Source organism: Myotis lucifugus, unplaced genomic scaffold (genome assembly GCF_000147115.1).
Source record: "Myotis lucifugus unplaced genomic scaffold, Myoluc2.0 scaffold_184, whole genome shotgun sequence".
NCBI lineage: Eukaryota > Metazoa > Chordata > Mammalia > Chiroptera > Vespertilionidae > Myotis > Myotis lucifugus.
Window position 1 is genome coordinate 1,620,112 of NW_005871232.1, and position 19,704 is coordinate 1,639,815.

The 19,704-nt window shown below is 36.6% G+C and overlaps 2 protein-coding genes across 2 annotated transcripts in view; one reads left to right on the forward strand and one right to left on the reverse strand.

Annotated features, from left to right (window-relative positions):
* Positions 1–19,704, reverse strand: part of LOC102427667 (gastric triacylglycerol lipase) — a 220,920-nt gene that overhangs the window by 185,636 nt on the left and 15,580 nt on the right. The gene's annotated exons all lie outside the window — the stretch shown is intronic.
* RNLS (renalase, FAD dependent amine oxidase) overlaps positions 1–19,704 on the forward strand; it is a 216,088-nt gene that overhangs the window by 161,312 nt on the left and 35,072 nt on the right. The window contains 1 exon segment of the mRNA XM_006096631.3: positions 6,305–6,478. Within this exon segment, the coding sequence (XP_006096693.1) occupies positions 6,305–6,478 (174 nt within the window).

The window sequence follows — 19,704 nt, forward strand, 5'->3', positions numbered from 1 at the left end:
TAGGATATACAATACTAAAAAGTACAGCACATAGGAAAAAAATGTAACATATAATAAATGGAGAATCTCTATAATACATCACCCATTTTAACTTAATAACATGAAGTATCTAATAGACCACTTAGCAAAATGACATGAACAGATTGTTTCCAAAAGAGAAAATACATATGAGCTAGTAGACATATGAAGAATGTTTAGTCTTATCAGTCATTAAAGAAATAGATATTAAAACCAGAATGAGATGTTTTTCCTATTGAATTATCAAGAAAAAAGGATAGATTTCTGTATGTATATTCAACCTCACAGGCAAGAATACAGTGACATAGGTCTTTCATACATTGTTAATGAAAGTGTAAATTAGTGCAGCCTTTACAAAAATCAATTTAATAGAATTCCACTTCCAATATTCTGTCGTAAGGAAATAATTATGAATATAAAGATCTAGACACAAAGATATGCATACAGTTTTAATTATAACAGACAAAAATGAAATAAATGTCCAACATTAATGGAATGGTTAAGTCACACAGCATCCTCTCCATCAAATATTATGGAGGCATTAAAAATTGTTTACAGCCCAGCCAGCGTGGCTCAGTGGTTGAGCATCGGCCTATGAACCAGGAGGTCACTATTCGATTCTTGATCAGGGCACATGCCCAGGATGCAGGCTTGATCTCCAGTGTGGGGTGTGCAGGAGGCAGCCAATCAATGATTCTCTCTCATCATTGATGTTTCTATCTCTCTGTTCCTCTCTCTAAAAATCAATAAAAACATTTTTAATTATGTTTACAACAAGGGTTTTTTGGTCATATACTAAGCAAAAATGCAGTTTGCAAAATTATATGTACCATATGATCACAGCCATGTTTTAAGAAAAAAGTAAGGATCATATTAAGGAAAAATACAAATTGTTAATAGTTGTTTCTCTGGATAATGAGTATATGGTGATTATTTTCCCTTTTGTCTCTTTATGCATTTGTGCACTTTCCAAATATTCTAAAGTAAGGATGTATTCATTAACATTTATTGAATGTCCACACTATACCAGGTATTGTCCTGGACACACAAAGCTCACGAAGCATAGTCCTTGCCTCAAGTGGCTTATAACCTGGTGTCTTACTGTAACCTCAAAAATTACAGAACAATAGAGCTGTTATTTATTTAACTAGAGTAGGTGAAAAGTAGTGTCCCATCTATTTCTCATTTGATCTCTTCCCCTCACACCACCTTTCCAAGCCAACAAGAATCCTGGCTGCTTAATCTTCAGAAATATATCCAAAACCCTACGCAAGGTAAACCAGTAAAGCTTTCAGAAAAAATAAATAAGGAAATATCTTTAAGGCCCTAGAGAAGGCAAAAAATTCTTAAATAGGATATGTGTGCTAACTATAAATGAAAAAAATGAATTGTACTAAAGTTAAAATTAAAACTCTATTCATCAAACCACATGATTAAGAGAGTGAAACTAAGGAGAAGAAAATTTCTCTCTACATATGTGACTCATATCCAGAATTTCTAAAGAACTCCTCAATAGCAATAAGAAAAATGCAGACAACCCAAAAGAAAAATGAGCAAAGATTTGAACAGGTAATTACAAAAGGATATCCAAATAAACAATGAAGGGTTTCCAAATATTAGTCATCATGGTATGCAAATTAAAATCACAATGTGATATCACTACATCCCAAATTAAAAGGCAGGTAGTAGCGAATGTGGACAAAGAAATGGAGCAGCCGAACTTTCATACATCCCAAGTGGGAGTACAAATAGCTACAGTCATTTTAGAAAACCATTGGATTGTATCAACTAAAGGCAAATATAAGGGAACCCATGACGCAGGAATTCCAGTACTGGGTATATATACCCAAGAGAAACACATACAGATGTTCTTCGTTTTACATTTGTCATAGCCAAAAACTACAAACAATCCAAATGTCCATCAGCAGTAGACTGGATAAATACAGTGTAGTATATATATAGTTTATACAATACTTTTTCACATAAACTATAATTAACTACAACTACATGTAACAACAATTATAAATATCACAAGCATAATGCTAAGTAAAAGAAGGCAGACAAATGGGTACATACTGCATCATTCTGTTTATGTGATGTTCAGAAACAGCTAAACTAATCTATGGTGTTAGAATTCTGGATTACTTATTATTCTTAGCAGGGAGTGCCTGAAAAGGAGGGAGAAAGCAACTTCTGGGGTTCTAATAATAATATGGTGTTGTTTTTTTTAACATAGCGAGTAATTATACTGGTAGGTTCACTTCATGAAAATTCATCAAGGCATACTTTTCTGTATGTATGTTAAACCTCAATTGAAAGTTACATCAGATATAGTTATACATGTGTCTCTGTGTGTGACACCTATATATGCATATAGATGCACACACATCTGTAAAATATAGTGTAAATATTTATATACACATACATATGTGAATATTCCATCCAAAATGTAACCACTCCTGACCTCCTCTACTGTTCTCTCCAATCCAAGACTACTGCAAAGCTGCTTGCCCTAACTCCTCTGTTGCATCCCTGCACTCTTCCCCTGTAGCCAGAATAATTTTTAAAATGGAAGCTGGGTCATATCTGTCCTTGGCTCATCACTGGTAGTAACTGCACATGTCAATCAGAGTAAAATCCTCAGAGGATACATATACCCTGACAGCCTGTAGAAAATAGCCTCGCTACCCATACCCATCACTTTTATCCCTTTACCTTGCTTTATTTTTCCTTGTAGTTCTTATTACCAACAGACATACCATTTAGTTTTATTTATTTATAATTAGTCTCTCCACCACTGGTATATAAGCTACATGAGAGCAGGGACTTTATCTTTCCGCTTTATATCTCTAACATCTAGAACAGTGCCAGGCATAAAGTAGACAATGAATGAATGAATGAATGAATGAGATCATCACCAAAAAACATAGGGAATAGACATAATGTGTATGTTTAGTCTTCTTTTATAGGTTAGGAAACTAAAAGAATAAGATTACATTAGGAAATGAAATTACTAACTTGATGTTTTCAGGAGTAGAGCCTGGGTCTTCTTTTTATCTCTTGCTCTCTCTCTCCCTCCCCCACTTCCCATTTCTCCCTCAGTCCTTCACCTCCCCCATATCCACACATGCACACACAGACATAGGTACAAGAACAATGGAATAAGGACAATTCTTTTTACTGATGAAAATAAGAATGCAAATGACCCTATTTAATACAATTTATAGCCACTTTACTCACAACATAGTCATAAAGTGCATTCAATATATGTACATGTGTGTACAGTTACAGAGATTATATAATCCTAGTGGTTCAGAATTAAATTAGGATAGCATCCAGGTAAAGATTCGTTGTATTGAAATGGGCATTTTTTTAATATATTTTATTGATTTTTTTACAGAGAGAAAGGGAGAGGGATAGAGAGTTAGAAACATCAATGAGAGAGAAACATTGATCAGTTGCCTCCTGCACACCCCCCACTGGGGATGTGCCCGCAACCAAGGTACATGCCCTTGACCAGAATCGAACCTGGGACCCTTCAGTCCGCAGGCCGACGCTCTATCCACTAAGCCAAACCGGTCAGGGCAAAATGGGCATTTTTATATGAGATTTAGTTTTTTGGATAAAAGGCACATGATAGTACATGATATACAATAATAGTAAAAAAAAGTATCACTTTTCTTGCATATATTTATATTAGACCTAGAGATGCTCCCTTTGGCATTTGTATAAGAAAAACTTTCAAACAAAATCAGAACATTTTGTTAGATCCTGCAACAATCAAAGACTTGTAAAGCCCTGAAGATGACTTTTTTGTAAGTAATTGAAATTGTTACAGTCAGAAGTCTCACCTCCCTGTTCTCAGAATGAATTGTAGAGCCCCCAGAACAGACTAGAGTGTTTAAGGTTATTTTCTGTTTCTATATAGATATCAATTACGTTTTCAAAGGATTACCCAGTGGGATTTGCCACTTGGCAGCTTATCTAAAAACTAGCTAACTGTGCAAATTGTGCGTGTGGGGGTGGGGAAGGTCCAGTTTGGTTGTCAACCTAGTTGACCCTTCACTTTTGGTTTAAAGAAAAAAAGGAGAGTTTTTGGCCCTTTCAGTTACTAAATAGCTGACTATACAGTTTTGTTGGTTTGTTTTTTAACTGAAAAAAAAAATGGGAAACTTAGTAATAAGACCCTAATATGTGCTCAACTGCTAGTATTAGTCTGCCTCACCTCTTCCCTCTCAGAGAGCAATTAAGCATAATATCAAGCCTATAACTTTAAAAACAGATTCAATACAAAAATGAAACCCAAGATACATTGAGTATAATGAGGCCAATGTCAGAAGAGCATTTGTTCATCAAGTGGTTAATATCTTTGAATAAGCAGAACAGGATGGTTAAAGGAGTGATGGCTTACTGGTATACTTCTAAGTGAGTACAAAATAATCATAAATGTCCGAAGAGAAATCAATGCTAAAGTTCATTTTGAGACTCAAACTTACAGATCACAGGGGGTAGTATGGATTCATGAGTGCCTGTGCATAACTTCAATGTGAGAATTGTGGCTTCATCTTGACCCTGCGAGTTGGAAGCTGGGTAACCAAGGGCAAGTTCCTTAACCATTGTGAATCTCAGCTTCCTGAGGATGTAAAATGAGATTAAAAACACCTACCTTGCAGGGCTTTTGTGAAGATTAGATGAGGTCTTAGTTCTAAAAATGTTTTGTAGAATATGTTATGATCATATATAGGATTATTATTGTGCTTACATAATTCATTGAATACTCTCTTGTCTTCTCTTGACTTCCTAAAGTCATTACTCTAAGGTTTAGCTAAAGTTAACTGTCATCCTTGAAGTCTGCCTATCACTACTTTAGATTAGGATAATTTAGGATGTTTTTACTAGGTTAATGAACATTTTTTATATGTTTTATTTCCTTTTTTAATATATATACAAATTTCAGAGAGGAAGGGAGAGGGAGAGAGAGAGAGAGAGAGAGAGAAGCATCAATCGATGAGAGAGCATCATTGATCGTCTGTCTTCTGCACACCCCCTACTGGGGATTGAGCCCGTAACTCGGACATGTGTCCTGACCAAGAATGAACCCATGATCTCCTAGTTCATAGGTCAATGCCCAACCACAGAGCCACACTGGCCGGTCTCCTATGTTCCATTTTTTAATCAGTCTGCCTAATCTTCAGAACAGAACTATGGCCTCCCCTGAGATGCAAGTTATTAACGCTGTACATATATGAGCAAGCAGTTCCCGGAGACCCTTCAGGGTAGGAAGATTGGAGATGGAGATTAAAAAGTGACGGAGATTTCTTCCTGCTACACCCCAGAATGGACACTTTCACATTTTCCTAAATAATTTCTTCTCTCTAATAGAAAAATGCCTATCTAATGAACACTTATCCTATGCCAAGCACTGTGACATGCATTATTCATTGTAATCCTCACAATATACTAATACATCCTGTACTAGTATTGCCACTTGTTGACAAGAGCACTATAGTTAGAATAATTAAGTAGCTTGACCAGTGTCACATACCTAATAAGTAGCAAAGTCAAGATTTGAACCTAAACCTGCCTAATTCGTTTCCCAATCTTTTCTCCATTTGTTAATTATTTGCCTCCTACGTTTTTAACTTTGCATGTCTATGCTTGCCTGTCTATACCTTTATACTTTCATCCTTGGTGTGCCTGTAATGAGGGTAGAGGCCTATAACTAAGATGATGAAGGTGTGGTCCCTGTATTTAAGGGACTGTTATAATCCTGGCAGGAAGATGACAAGCCAACAAATCTCTATATGACAGGGAAGAATTTAAGAGTCCATAAGGGATGGAGCATTGGTCTCCCCAACTGTCACAGGGGAATAATACTCTACCTTATACAGCAGTTGTTAGAATAGATTGAAATGCTTGTGGCAAGTGTTTGGCAAAGAATCTAGCTCATAGTAAGTGCTCAGTATATGGAATCTATAATGTTGCCAGACAGTCCCAGGATGATAACTAGGATATAAAGCTAGAAAAGCAAATTGGCGTCAAATTTTGAGAGCCTTGAATGCCAGTCTAAGAAGTTTGGACCTTCAGCTTGGTAAAAACAATTGTGCCAAGGTCAAGGAAAAGAAATGAAAGCTAATGTTATTTCACGTTACCTTTCAAAATTCATTGTAAGTGAGATGGAATTGGTGGAAATAGTTGGAGCTAGTTTAAAGGACTTTTGTGTTTGATGTACTAAAAGGAAAGATGATATTTGCAGGTTTGATGGCCTATACTTTTTCTTCCACAGTGATTAGTGAATGCCAAAGGCAGCAACTGGAGTCTGTGAGCTACTCCTCTCGCTACGCTCTGGGCCTCTTTTATGAAGCTGGCACGAAGATTGATGTCCCTTGGGCCGGGCAGTACATCACCAGTAATCCCTGCATACGCTTCATCTCCATTGATAATAAGAAACGCAATATAGGTCAGTACCCCCATTATTTCCCTTAAATACAGTAACAATGGTGGGTGTAGATCATGCAAAAAGCTGTTTAATTGAGTGTTGCCATTCTGCACAGAACAAGCATTTAACTCCAAGCCACAGGGGATAAAATTTAATGTCACATTTGGCCAATGATACAATACACAGTGAAACCAGCGAAGTTTTTGCAGAAAATCACTTACAACATGGTTTGTATTACCGAGTTCATAAAAATCGTGTCAGAAGGTGTAAGATTTCAAAATGGCCCAAGTTCCTTGGCTTATGGATTCATCTATATGCAAATGTATTTCTCTCATCATTTGTTTCTTGGTGGAGTTTGATTTTTGTTGGGTTTTGTTTTTAAAATTTGATAAGTGCTGCTCTTATTTCTACTTCCCAGGCTACAAAAAAAGAGGTGATTTTTACAATGTTATGAAAACCCTTCACTTTAATATAATTTTACTTATTAAATTTTCTTTTGGGAGACTATATAAAATTACTTTGTATGTAATGTAACTAAATGATAGGTAAAATGTTTCATAAGAGCTTTACCAGAATGGGATAAAATCTGTACTCCACCCTTTTTATTGAAGATAGTTATACAAATTAGACTTGAATTGCAAGAATAAACATAACTGATTCATTTCAGGCATAAAGGCAAACGTGTATTCTTATTTGTAGGATTGTGATCCCTGAGATACTGCTTTTTGTGGACTAAATTGTAATAATCTAAAATTACAAAATTCTTGAAGGGGATCGTCATTTCAATCTGTTACAGCGTTTTATGATGCAGTGATGGTTTCGTCGAGCCATTAGTTAGAAGTCTTGCTTGATAAAATCACCATCTAACGTCTCGTGGCTTGCCAGAACTCTATAATGATAGAACTGGGCTGGAGCATGGTTTTTTTATCAGAGCACATGATCTTAGAAAAATGTTGCTTTTATAACTTAAAACTCCCTCAGGGCTGGACTGTTTATGTTAACATGATACCACATATATGTACAATCAGCAGTTCATGAAATGCCCTTTGACAGCCATGAACTAACCAGTTTTAACTCTATAACTGCTTTGTTCTAAGAAAAGAAAAATATCCTTTGATCTTCTCGTGTTATATGTCATGAATTAGACACTATCCTTTTGCTTCATAAGATATGATATCTGTTAGGATGTATTCAGTAATATATAACCGGAAATGAAAACAGTTCAAGCTTGTTTAAACAACATCAGGACATTTGTTGTTATCTGCTATGGACTGAATTTGTCTCCTCCCAAAATTTGTATGTTGAAGCTTTAACCCTCAATGTAATTATATTTGAAGATAGGGCTTTTCGGAGGTAATTAAGGTTAAGTGAGGTCATGTGGGCCTTATAAATTGAAGAAGAGAGCTCTCTCTCTCTCTCTCTCTCTCTCTCTCTCCATCCTTGTGCACATACAAAGAAAAGACCAACTGAGGATAGTTACAAGGTGAGAAGGTAAGCTGTCTGCAAGCCAAGAAGAGAGTCCTCACCATGACAAGTCAGTCAGTACCTTGATCTTGGACTTCCCAACCTCTAGAACTGGGAGAAATACATTTCTGGTGTTTAAGCCACCTAACTATGGTATTTTGTTATAACAGCCCATGCTTACTGACGAATTATCTCAAAGGAAGAAATTAGGGGGATTTCAAAATTGGTTGATTAAAGAACTGAGCAGTATCTTCAAGGACCTAGATTTGGCCTTCTCTGCTCTCTCTTCCATTCTTGATGTTGACATCCTCAGAAGACTGGTAGCGAGATGGCAGTGACTGCTGGAGTCACATCTAGACCCAATGACATGCTTAGGAAGAAGAGGAACTCTTTCTGCCTCTGCCCCTTTCTGAGAATCAAGGAAATCTTTCCAGAAATCCCTCAACTTGACTTCATCTTGTATCTCATAGGTCAGAATTGGGTTACTCGACCAGTCTGAAAGGAATCACTGGCAGTGTGTGTGTGTGTGTGTGTGTGTGTGTGTGTGTGTTTGGAGGGCGGGAGGAGACACGGTGATGAGCCTAGACAAACTAAAATTCACTCCTGAAACTAGTATTAGGATAATCTTTTCTTTAGTCATATAATTGGTAGAAACCTATAAACATAGGTTTGGGTTTGTTTTTTTTTAAGGAAGAAAGAACAGAGTGGTGAATGTTGGGTTGGCAACAAATAATGCCTATTATCTTCAAGTAGAGTCACATCTTATGTGGGAGGTAAAGTTCTAAAGTTGGCATATAAAGAGAAGAACCATGTATATTCAAAATTATCTTTGAACATCCCTTAAAACTACATGACATTTTGGAGAGTGATGTAACTTGCAGTAAATTGAGTATTTTTTCCAACATTCAATAGATTTCGGTTTCTTTGGGTGAGGCCAGATGAAATACTTGGTTTGCATTTATAGGGCAGAGTGCTATTTTCTACTATGAAAGGAAAGAAAGAAATAGCAGTCATACTTCCTAACAGATTAAATTCTCTCTACAAACAGAATGGGTTGGTGGATGAAAGCACCAATACTATACAATGCAGTAGCAATTTATAAAATCAGAGTCATTCCGATTTGAAATAGTGTAGCATAAAAATATTAATAAATTCTCACATGATTGGCAGCATTTGAAAAAATATAAATACTTTTTTTTAAATGTTAACAATTTTAAAGCTAGAGGGCCAGGTGAATAGGAAACCATGTTGTTGCTACAGCCCATGGTGGTGCCACTTCAGACAGCAAAGAAATACCTGCATTCCTATGTCAGTTTTATGAAAAATTAATCTTGGATATGCAAGTTTTAAATTATGGGAGGCCTCTAATAATGGCATTCCCTAACATAAAATCTAACTGCCTTGCATTTAAACTATTTTTTCTCACTACCTGGGGCAGGATGCTACATGCATCTAGATCAGTGATGGCGAACCTTTTGAGCTCGGCGTGTCAGCATTTTGAAAAACCCTAACTTAACTCTGGTGCCGTGTCACATACAGAAATTTTTTGATATTTGCAACCATAGTAAAACAAAGACTTATATTTTTGATATTTATTTTATATATTTAAATGCCATTTAACAAAGAAAAATCAACCAAAAAAATGAGTTCGCGTGTCACCTCTGACACGTGTGTCATAAGTTCGCCATCACTCGTCTAGATGAATCCACATAATGTAAGTATCCACAAACTATAACTCCACTGTATTTTATTGATATTTAACTAGACCAGTAAGAGTTGTCTTTTTATGTCACTAACACTATCCCAAACCCACCCTTTATTTGGGGTGTTGGTTGAATCAAAAATTAATATTATAATACACAGACTCAACTAATAAAGGGAAACATTTGTTTTCTGTCAAGGTGGGTCAGCAACAAGATAGACAAAGGCTAACAGGGCTGAACCTACATGAAGAGAGCCAGGGGATAAAGGATTAGTGGCCCAAACCAGGTAGAGGTCAAGGTGTAATCATTTGTCAGGTTTCAAGAATACGCAATACATGCAGGAAGCCAGACCAGAACCAAAGTCTCTTAGGCAGAGGAGCTAATTTCCAAGATGTACTAGACTCAATTTCAAGTACCAATAGTTATGGGTATGACCCAATACACTTAGTTTCTGTTTCCCAAAATGTGTTCAATGGGACACCAGTTCCTTGAGATGCAGGGAAGGGGCTCTGTCATCAAATAAGTTTGCAAAATGCTACTGACTTTACTCCTAAAGGGTTGAGGATGAAAAAGTTTAAAAATAAAAAGGGCTTCATGTGATACTTAGTAAATAATAAGTCAGTATCTAGGATACCTATTAATATAATTAGTAATTCTAGTCTTTAATTTGGATATTATATTCTCTAAAGCAAAGGACATAAATAAATGAGCCTAATTTAGGTGAATGCAATCTCCTGTCACTAGTGCAGATAGGAGTCAAGGTGGCATAAATAAAATGTCTAACTTTTCCTGAAAATGATTGAGCATCCTTCCCTGTTCACCATCTGGAAGAGCGTTAATGATTAGTACAAGACCAATACGCAACCATCTGAGTTGATTAACACAATCTAAACTCTAGAAATATGATGACCAATCACCATAATTACATAGCTTTCAATATCTCACCAAAGGATATAATCTAATCCATCCAAAAAGAAAACAAACAAATGAGTAAATTTTTTCATCACATGGAATTTATATTTGCAAGGACTTTATTGTTAGGATCTTTGAGTAACAAACACTAATATAACATGTATTGCCTTTAATAGCTGTTTTATAAAAGATGCAGAAATGTTATTCCATATAGCTGTTTATTACATTAACTCTTTATAAAAGATAGGAACACAGTATGAAATCCTGTAAAGAACTGGGATGGGCCCAGGGCCTTCAATCCAATCACCTTGTGTGACTTAAAGGAGTTCCTGATTATTCCACTTAAGCAGATAACAATGCAATCGACAGTACAAAGGGGTCTGCCTTAGGATTTGAATAAATGTGGAATTATTTGTTCATAAACTTGCAGAAAATTCAATCCAGATAGGTAATACTTTATAAGTAGAACAAAAAGAAAAGAAATAAGAAAAAGGGGGAAAGGAGGGAAGGGGGAAAGGGAAAGATCAGTAAGCATGAACAATCTGTACCAACTCCAGAAGCAGAGCTCTCAGACAAAATAGCAATCATCATCTTAAAATAACAGTGCCTGGCTGGCGTAGCTCAGTGGTTGAGCATCGACCTATGAACCTGGAGGTCAGAGTTCAATTCCCGGTCAGGGCACATGCAGTCTTGATCCCCAGTGTGGGGTGTGCAGCAGGCAGCCATTCAATGATTCTCATCATTGATGTTTCTATCTCTCTCTCCCTCTCCCTTCCTCTCTGAAATCAATAAAAATATATTTAAAATAATAATAATAACAACAGTAATCAGTTACAAAGTTCATGATGTTATGGTTTTTGTATAACAGATGTAGTCATTGGTAATCCAGTTAAGCTGTCTATATAAATCTGTTAAGATAATTTAATAAATAGTAATCAAGTTCAAGTTCTAATTATAAGTATCCATCTCATTATTACAATGATGCCATAGAATATCACATGATTGTAATATAAATATTCTGGGATGATCTCTCAGGAATAAAAACAATATAGGGTGTCCCCAAAAAGTGTATATACACTTTAACAGCTGATAGCTCAATTTTGAAAATGAAATGTATTTTAATAAATACTGCCTTTAAAATGTGTGTATACATTTCTGGGGGGCACCCTATATATGTGTGTGTACATATATATAAATGTACAATGTACTTATATAAAATATATGTGAATATACATATGTATATATTATATATAAAATACCCATTGTTGTCATTTAAAATAAGTACAAATTATAAAACAGACTAATCTTATTTCACATAATATTTGCCACTTCTAAAAAACAAAAGTGGGTTTTCTTTAGAAAATGAAATGTAAGGAGAACATTTGCACACAAAGTAAAAACAAACAACAGACAGATCCCTTTCAGCCTCTGGTTTCCCTATCACGCTATCCTCAATGGGAAAGAGTCACATCCAAGATAGCACTTGTCCTCCCACTTGCCAAGCAAGTATGAAAATCAATGCCGGAAAAAAAAAATTCAATGCCAGAGATGGAGCGCAAAGTGGGAAAGCAGCTAAATATATAACATCAAAAATAAATTTTAAAAATATTCTATGGAGCATATTACAGGGGGGAATATATCTTATGGAAGTTTCTTTCAGAAAAATCAAATTTACAAGTATTTGATTTAGACCTTTTGAATTCTCAATTGATTCGGTTGAAGAATTAATTATTTACGAATATGTATTGAATGCCTGTGTGCCAGGCATTGTGCTAAGAAGTGAGGATTCCATAGTCCTCACCCTCATAAAATGTAAGGTTTCATGAAGTCTACTCAAATGAGAATTCTGAAGGACATAGATATAGGAGGCTCTGTTGAACTAGAGATCTGGAGTTAAGCAAGAGTCCTCATAAATATAAATGAATGCACTGATATATACAATAGAGAGAGTATTAATTCATCTATAATTGAAACAGGGAAGAATCATGTTGCCTCATGATAATATGATGAACCTTTAAAAGAACTCTTAAGACCTTTTGTCAACATGAACCAAATAATTTTCTTTCTTTTGGTGAAGAAATTAAAGATGAAGGCTATGGAACATTTAAATCCACAAATAAACCAGAAACTTTAGTATGGCCTATTATTTAACTTTCTCTGGTGCTACTGAAAAGTTCAATAGATGAATACAAGTCAAGAAAAGTCCAAGAAGCAGTGAGCAAAGGGTAAAGAGAGTCTGAGGTCTACAGCTGCCTGGTATTTCTGTAACTAAAAGCAATTTCAATCCCAAATTACAGATTTCTATAGCATCCACACTAAGAAGTGAGTCCTAAACATTAAATACTCTAAGTCCCTTTCTGGGTCAACATTCCACCTTTGTGTTCTGCCTGTCCTGCCCTCTCAGAGTGATGTTTTCACTTGTGGTATTGGCCTGAACTTGTGGCAGGCAGTCCAGCTGAGATTTACAAAAGACCTTTAGGTTGGCCAAGAATTGCTCCAGAACACATGAGGCCGAGGTGAAGGTGACTGAATGTCATTTTTATCCACTATTAGTGTAAGATAAGAGGGGAATGAGAATCAGATGACCTTTTATGATGAATAAATGTATAGATCTAAACTTACAGGTCATAGATGAGAGCAACAGAAAACCTGACAGAAGCCACCATCACTGCTGCTAATTTAGAAAGGAAACAGCAAGGGAAAACCTTCTGTTGGTTTTGTAGTAGATGAGGAAGGCCATGTATATCAAGAAGCAGAAAATCAGCAGAAGTTCACAGGTGGAAATTGCCACAGTCCCTCTGACTTCTCCATTAACAAAGACCATTTAACTAGGGGTGTAGCTATTGTCTAATAAAGAAACTGCTGTATTAAATGTAATAACATCCCATTTTTGCTATTTATAATTACAATCCTTTTAAGAAATGGTTCTTTTGTTGGTTGAGCACCTTGAAGAGATTAAAGGCCAGTTTGGAGTGGGAGTGAGGAGCGCTAAATTGCTTTGCCCAATTGAGGAGAAAGTTTTAGACATCCTAAAACAATGGGATGGCAAGGAGCAGAAAAGGAGAAAGAAGAGAAAGAAAGTTAGGTGGTGAGAAACTGGCACCCTACAACCTCAACATAGTCCTGGATTGAACAACTGCTTTAAATCCATGGCTGCTTTTTACTTGGGAGTTGTGAAGTAATCAATATAGTGTAAGCACTTTTTGTAATATCTAGTATGAAATTAGATAGGAACTTGGTTTCTTCAAGTTAGTTCCTGCGCAGAAATTTGGAGTTTGCTGGCTATGTGGCAAGCCCTGCATCTGTTTGAGACCCTTATCTTAAATCAAGACAGAACTCCTCATTCTCTGGATTACACACCAAATAAAGCAAGCTCGCCTTGCTGTTTTCATCATACCTGCAACCATGTCACTCTGTGGAGAGAGCTAGAAATTGGGGAAAGGCTCTCTTGGTGGAACTGAACTGTTTAGAAGGTTCTCGAAGTTAAGTCCTCACTGTGGCCTGAGTGAAGCTGTCAGCACCCTGGATTGGAAGCCAGGGCTCAAAATGATGTGCTCTGCTTTGCTTCCCAGACAAGCGCCTGGTTTTCATCATTCTGGAGGCATCTCAAAACCTTTGCAACTTGAGAACCGTCTTGTAAAGTTGCATAACTTTCAGACAGCTTGTGAGCCTTGTGTCCTGGGAGGCAGTAAAGACTTGACAAGGATGAGAGCTTGACAAGTCTTCATTCTATTCCTTTCTTATCTGGGACCATGACAACACTATCCCAGAGAGGTGGGAACTTGCCTTTGCCTAGAGCTCCCTCAGAAAAGATTTCACCATTTTCCTCACTGTCAAGCGTTCCTCCTCAGATCAACCTGAATGTCTCATGGCCTAAAGAATTGATATGACCTGTTAGCAGAGTCTGATGCTTTCTCCAGAATTAGTAGCTCTCTCCTTCAGTGAGAATGCATGCCACTAACCATCAAACATGCTGTTCATCACTTGATTCCTCTTATCTTGATCAAGATTAAAAATAAGAGAGAGACAACTAACATCAGGCCTAAGAGGAGTATGTATTCTGTGCTCAGTAAATATTTGCTGAGCCAGTTGTCCTTTATGCAGCTCTGATATGTCCTCCCAGTTCCTGAAATAATATTGAGAATTAATGCTTCAGCACTGGTCATCCACTTAGCAGGTAAGAAGAAGTAATGGCTAGTCAGCAAATTGTTCATCCCTAGGACAACCTAGTTATCTGTTCCCATGCCCTTAAAATCATATAAAATGAATGTGCTCTCTAGTTGCTGAATCTAGAAGCCATTGAAAAGCATATGTGGGTCCTTGGCAATTAGAATGACTAGAAACCTCTTTGGGGAGCTCTGTATTATGTCTACAACATTGGGAATACTGATGAATGGGGCATATCAATTCTTTATATAGTATCAGAGGTATTGACACCTGGAAGCTTTATGGAGCCCTCTTCCCAAAGAGGTGCAAGTATTCTCAATAACAATTTTACCATGTCCTCTAGAAAAGATCCACTTGCTTTGAATGATGCCCTGTAACACAGATCTCGATTTCCAAGGTTACACTTCAAAGGCTCGCACTGTTCTCTTTGTGAAAGACATTTCTTTTTAATAGCTGGTGAAAAACATTTCTTTTTAATAGCTGGTTAAAGAACAGTTGTGCTCCAGCTGAGATATGTAACTTAGAAAATAAGTGATAAGTTCTGCAAATGTGCCATTGCTTTGCCACGGCTTAGCAGTTATCTCTCTTTTTTTTAATATATATTTTATTGATTTTTTACAGAGAGGAAGGGAGAGGGATAGAGAGCTAGAAACATCGATGGGAGAGAAACATCGATCAGTTGCCTCCTGCACACCTCCTACTGGGGATGTGCCTGCAACAAAGGTACATGCCCTTGACTGGAATCAAACCTGGGACCTTTCAGTCCAAAGGCTGACGCTCTATCCACTGAGCCAAACCAGTTGGGGCACAGTTATCTCTTTTTTACATCACAATGATATTAAAATGAAATGATAGTTTGCATAGGAACCTTGCCATAAATGATGAGTTCATATCAACCCAAGTTTGGTGAGTGATTAATTTTTTATTGTATAATTCATCATTTGGTGTTTATAGTGGATGGTCAAAAATAACCAGTATTATCCAGCATGATTGTGTGACTACTTTGCGATAACATATACCTAGTTTCAAATTATAAGTCAACACTTAGAATTAGATTGAACCATATTATATTGCTGACTTTGTAAATTAAAAGTGGTTGAATACCAGAATTTTCATGTGATTCAACTTAATAGCTCTGTGATAATAATCTTAATCTCTCTGAGCTTCATTTATCTGTACTGTAAGTATAAGGTTAATAAATTCTCCCAGAAATATTATAAGTATTGAATGAGAAAGCACATCCAAAACTTCTAGTACCATGTTTGGCACATAGTAGGCATACAGTGAATGCTATCTTTATAGTTGTCACATATAAATATTCTATGGTTTCTTGTATCAGTTATATAACTTTTTTCATTTTGAAAAAGAGAAAACAAAATGCCAATAGTGCAAGTTTAATTAAATTATATTATCTTTTGTGAAAAATAGTAACACATACATTAGGGTAGTTAAACAATATCTCATTACCTGAATAGGTGTGAAAATCAGAGGACATTAGATTAGATGTCATTCTTTCTTTTTATGCCATCTCAAATCACTCTTTGAATAATTCCTCAAAATTTACACTACAGCCTATCCAAGAAGAGTTAGACACTGTAAAGTAAGTCATCACCAAATCAAAGGGCTAAGACTAATTCAAGAGCAGGTTTCGAAGTCTGACTACAGAATCTCAACACAGGAAATGGCTTCATCATGTTTCATAAATACTTTATATCAGTTAGCATTTTTAACTTTGTCCAGAATCACCAATCCATCATTTTGCCCAGATGTGACATTACGAAGTCCATTTAGCTTAGAGAGCCCTTTGGTCTATTACCAGTGACTTTCTTGTTATTAAGTGAGTTGATAAGGCTTTGATATGCCCCCTACAATTATACCTGGGCCTTGCTGTTTTTAATGATCATTGCCCATACAGACTTCATATATGTGCTCATTTAGATAGAGAAGAATCCACATGTACTGTACAAAACATTGAATTCCCTGCATCATATGAATGAATATTAAACAGTAGAATCTGAAAAGAATCTATTGCCATTCCATTAATATTTATAACTGATCTGTGGGACTAGGTGAATTCTTCAGTATAAAATATTCCAAATTCATGTTTGTAAGAACGAAGCCTCCATGAATTTACAATATAGCTTTCTTCACTGAATTAGGTTTCTATTATACAATCTACCTAGTGAATTCTTTTATGTTGTTGATGTTATATATCCTGATATTATTTAATAGAGTCAGAAAATGTATTTCAGAAATTTGAGCTCAATTGACCTTTTTATTAAAAGTTAAATGCCTGTTTGTTCCTTTTTCCACTATCTATACTTATAATAATGGTTTCTTAGGAGTAGCTAACAAGTAGCTAACAATATTATAAAGATTATAGTCCCTTTGACTTAAGAATTTTCACTAACTTGTTCAGACTCAATCTTGGGGTTTTTTAAAAGTTAATAGGAAGAATAATTTACTAGTAGTAAAGGAGATAAGAATTCCACAGTGAACCAGTAAATTTCCTCTATGAAAAGAGCCAGAAATATTTTTACTTAATCATAAATTTAGAAATGTCACTATCTGATCAGTCTGTCTCTCAAATTCAACATTTTATAATGTCAAGGCAAAAACTTCTCTTTATTAAACCAAAAGAACAAGAGTGAAGCTTTGGGTCAAATCCTCCAGCCCAGAGAGAGATTTCATCCGTTCACAGAATCCTTTTGAACAGATACAAATCCAAAGCTGAACCCAATTACGCAACTACAGTGATAAAGTGATATCCTTAGAGGCAAACCAGTGTGCTGGCTCAAGGGGAAAACCTTGCCCAATTCGGGAAAGGAGTCCAATCATAATACCACTTAACACACAAAATTTCATATCGGGCACTATGCTGAGTAGGCCGAAATGGCGATGTGTAATGAGGGATGGCTGCTTCTTGCTGGTGAGCATTGGGGAAGGGGAGCATTTTAGTGGACTGTCATCATAGAAAACCAGGGCTTTCTTACTGTGGAAGGACTCCAGTGAGGGCTGGAACACCAAGTGCGAGTTAGGACAAATCCTCCGCTCTAGGGACCTGGGTAGGGCCCAATTAAAGGGCTATTGAAACCCTTTCGGTTTTCCTTTTGGCAGTGCCAATAAAAGCTGCAACAGGCTGAAAATCTCCTTGTGTCTCAAGATAAATAGATGTTTTCATAAAACTTGGGAGGTCTTAGTCAAAGAAAAAAACTTCTCCCAAACAGATCCCAAAATATACGCAGACCCACGAAATACAGCCCCTTTCTTTAAATGAGCAGAATCTATGAAATTTTTAAACAGACATAGAGGAACAATTAATCTAACCCTGGACAGCAAGTAGAATCCAGAATATGCTTGTCAGAGTTGTTGGTTTGTGTGTTGTTTTTAAAAAACAACAACAACTATATATGTTATAATCAAATGTAATGTGTATGGTGCCGGCTGTTCATTACCTGCCTTTGAAATTCAGAACGTGTTCCTCCTTCAGTTGTCTGTTTCTCAAAATGGAGCCACCAATCTCCTATCTCCTTCAGCTAAAAATCGGGAACTTTTGTTTCTTCCTCTCCTTCAACCCAATATCCAATCTGTAACCAAATCACCCCGGTCTTGCTTCCAAAATAGACAATGAGCTCACTTCTCTTCATCACCACCGTCACAACCAAGGCACCATCTTATTTTAACCTGCCTCCCACTCTTGCCTCTTTTCAGTTCATTCTTCACATAGCCAGAAAGGTCTTCTTAAAACATACATCTGTTCATGCCACCCACTTTCCCATTCAAAGCCCTTTAATGCCTTCTTGTTGCACACAGAATTAAGTCTCAAATCCTTATCGTGACCTACCAGGTCCTGAGTGACCTAGTACAGGGTCACAGACTTTCTATAAAGGCCAGATAATAAATACTTTAGTCTTTGTGAGCCATATCTACCGTCTCTGTTGCAACTACTCAGCCTTGGACACGATGGGACATACTTCCCTTCCCCCCGTAGTCCACTGACCAAAACTAGTTACATGGCTCTAGCTGTCCAGGTGAATAAGACAGCCCTCCTACTGCTTCCACTCGACAGGGAATATTAAAACATTATAGGCTCTGTCCTTCCCAGGAGCAGGCCAGTGCCATTCCCTTTTCTTTTCCCATTTTTTTACCCAGGCACGTTCCCTTTACCTTCCTCACTCCAAGCTACAAGGGCCCTTCCTTTACCTCCGTCACTTGTTTCCTAAGTCCATTTCTTCCAAGAATTACTTTTTCTACCTCTGTAATTTACCCAATAAATGTTCCCTTACCCCCACGCCAAAAAAATATATATATATTATAGGACGGTAGTAAAAAGTCAGAATTCTTTATAAGCAAAATTTCAACAATGTTTAATCTGACATTCTTTTTCCCCTTATTTTATTTATGCAGACTTTAGAAGATATGTATTTAAAGTCTACACAATAGAATGTGTGTGGAATTGAAGCATTGATATCTCCCTGAGACATTGCCTTTTCATCTGATCAGTAATCCTCATCAGTTCTTTAACAAGAACTGTTCTAGGTGGTGGCAGAGCTGAAACTAGACTAAATGAGGCGGTGCTTTTTCTCACCAAACTACAAATAGCTTGTTGTATTTTTAAGCTCAAAAGTGGGATGGAGGTTAAGACCCTAAAATCTAGGGCAAACTCAAGGATTGAGAACGCTCAGACGAAGGGAAATGTTTTCATCACATCAGTCTTGAGACCAGTTTTAGTCTCTTCTTTAAGGACCAGGATTTCTACCCTACTGACAACACGGGGTGGTTGGGGGAAAGGATGAGCTTCTCAAATTGTCACTGCCACCTGGCTTTCCATTTCAGATTCATAGAAAATTAAAGCTGAAAGGGAGCTTAAAAGAATGAACTTTTCTAACTCCTTTATTTCACCTATCAAGAAACTGAGGTCCAAAGGGAGATTTTCTTTTAATTATTTGGTCATGCTTTCTAAAGAAACTGGCAAAATCTAATCTTTATATACTAGAGATA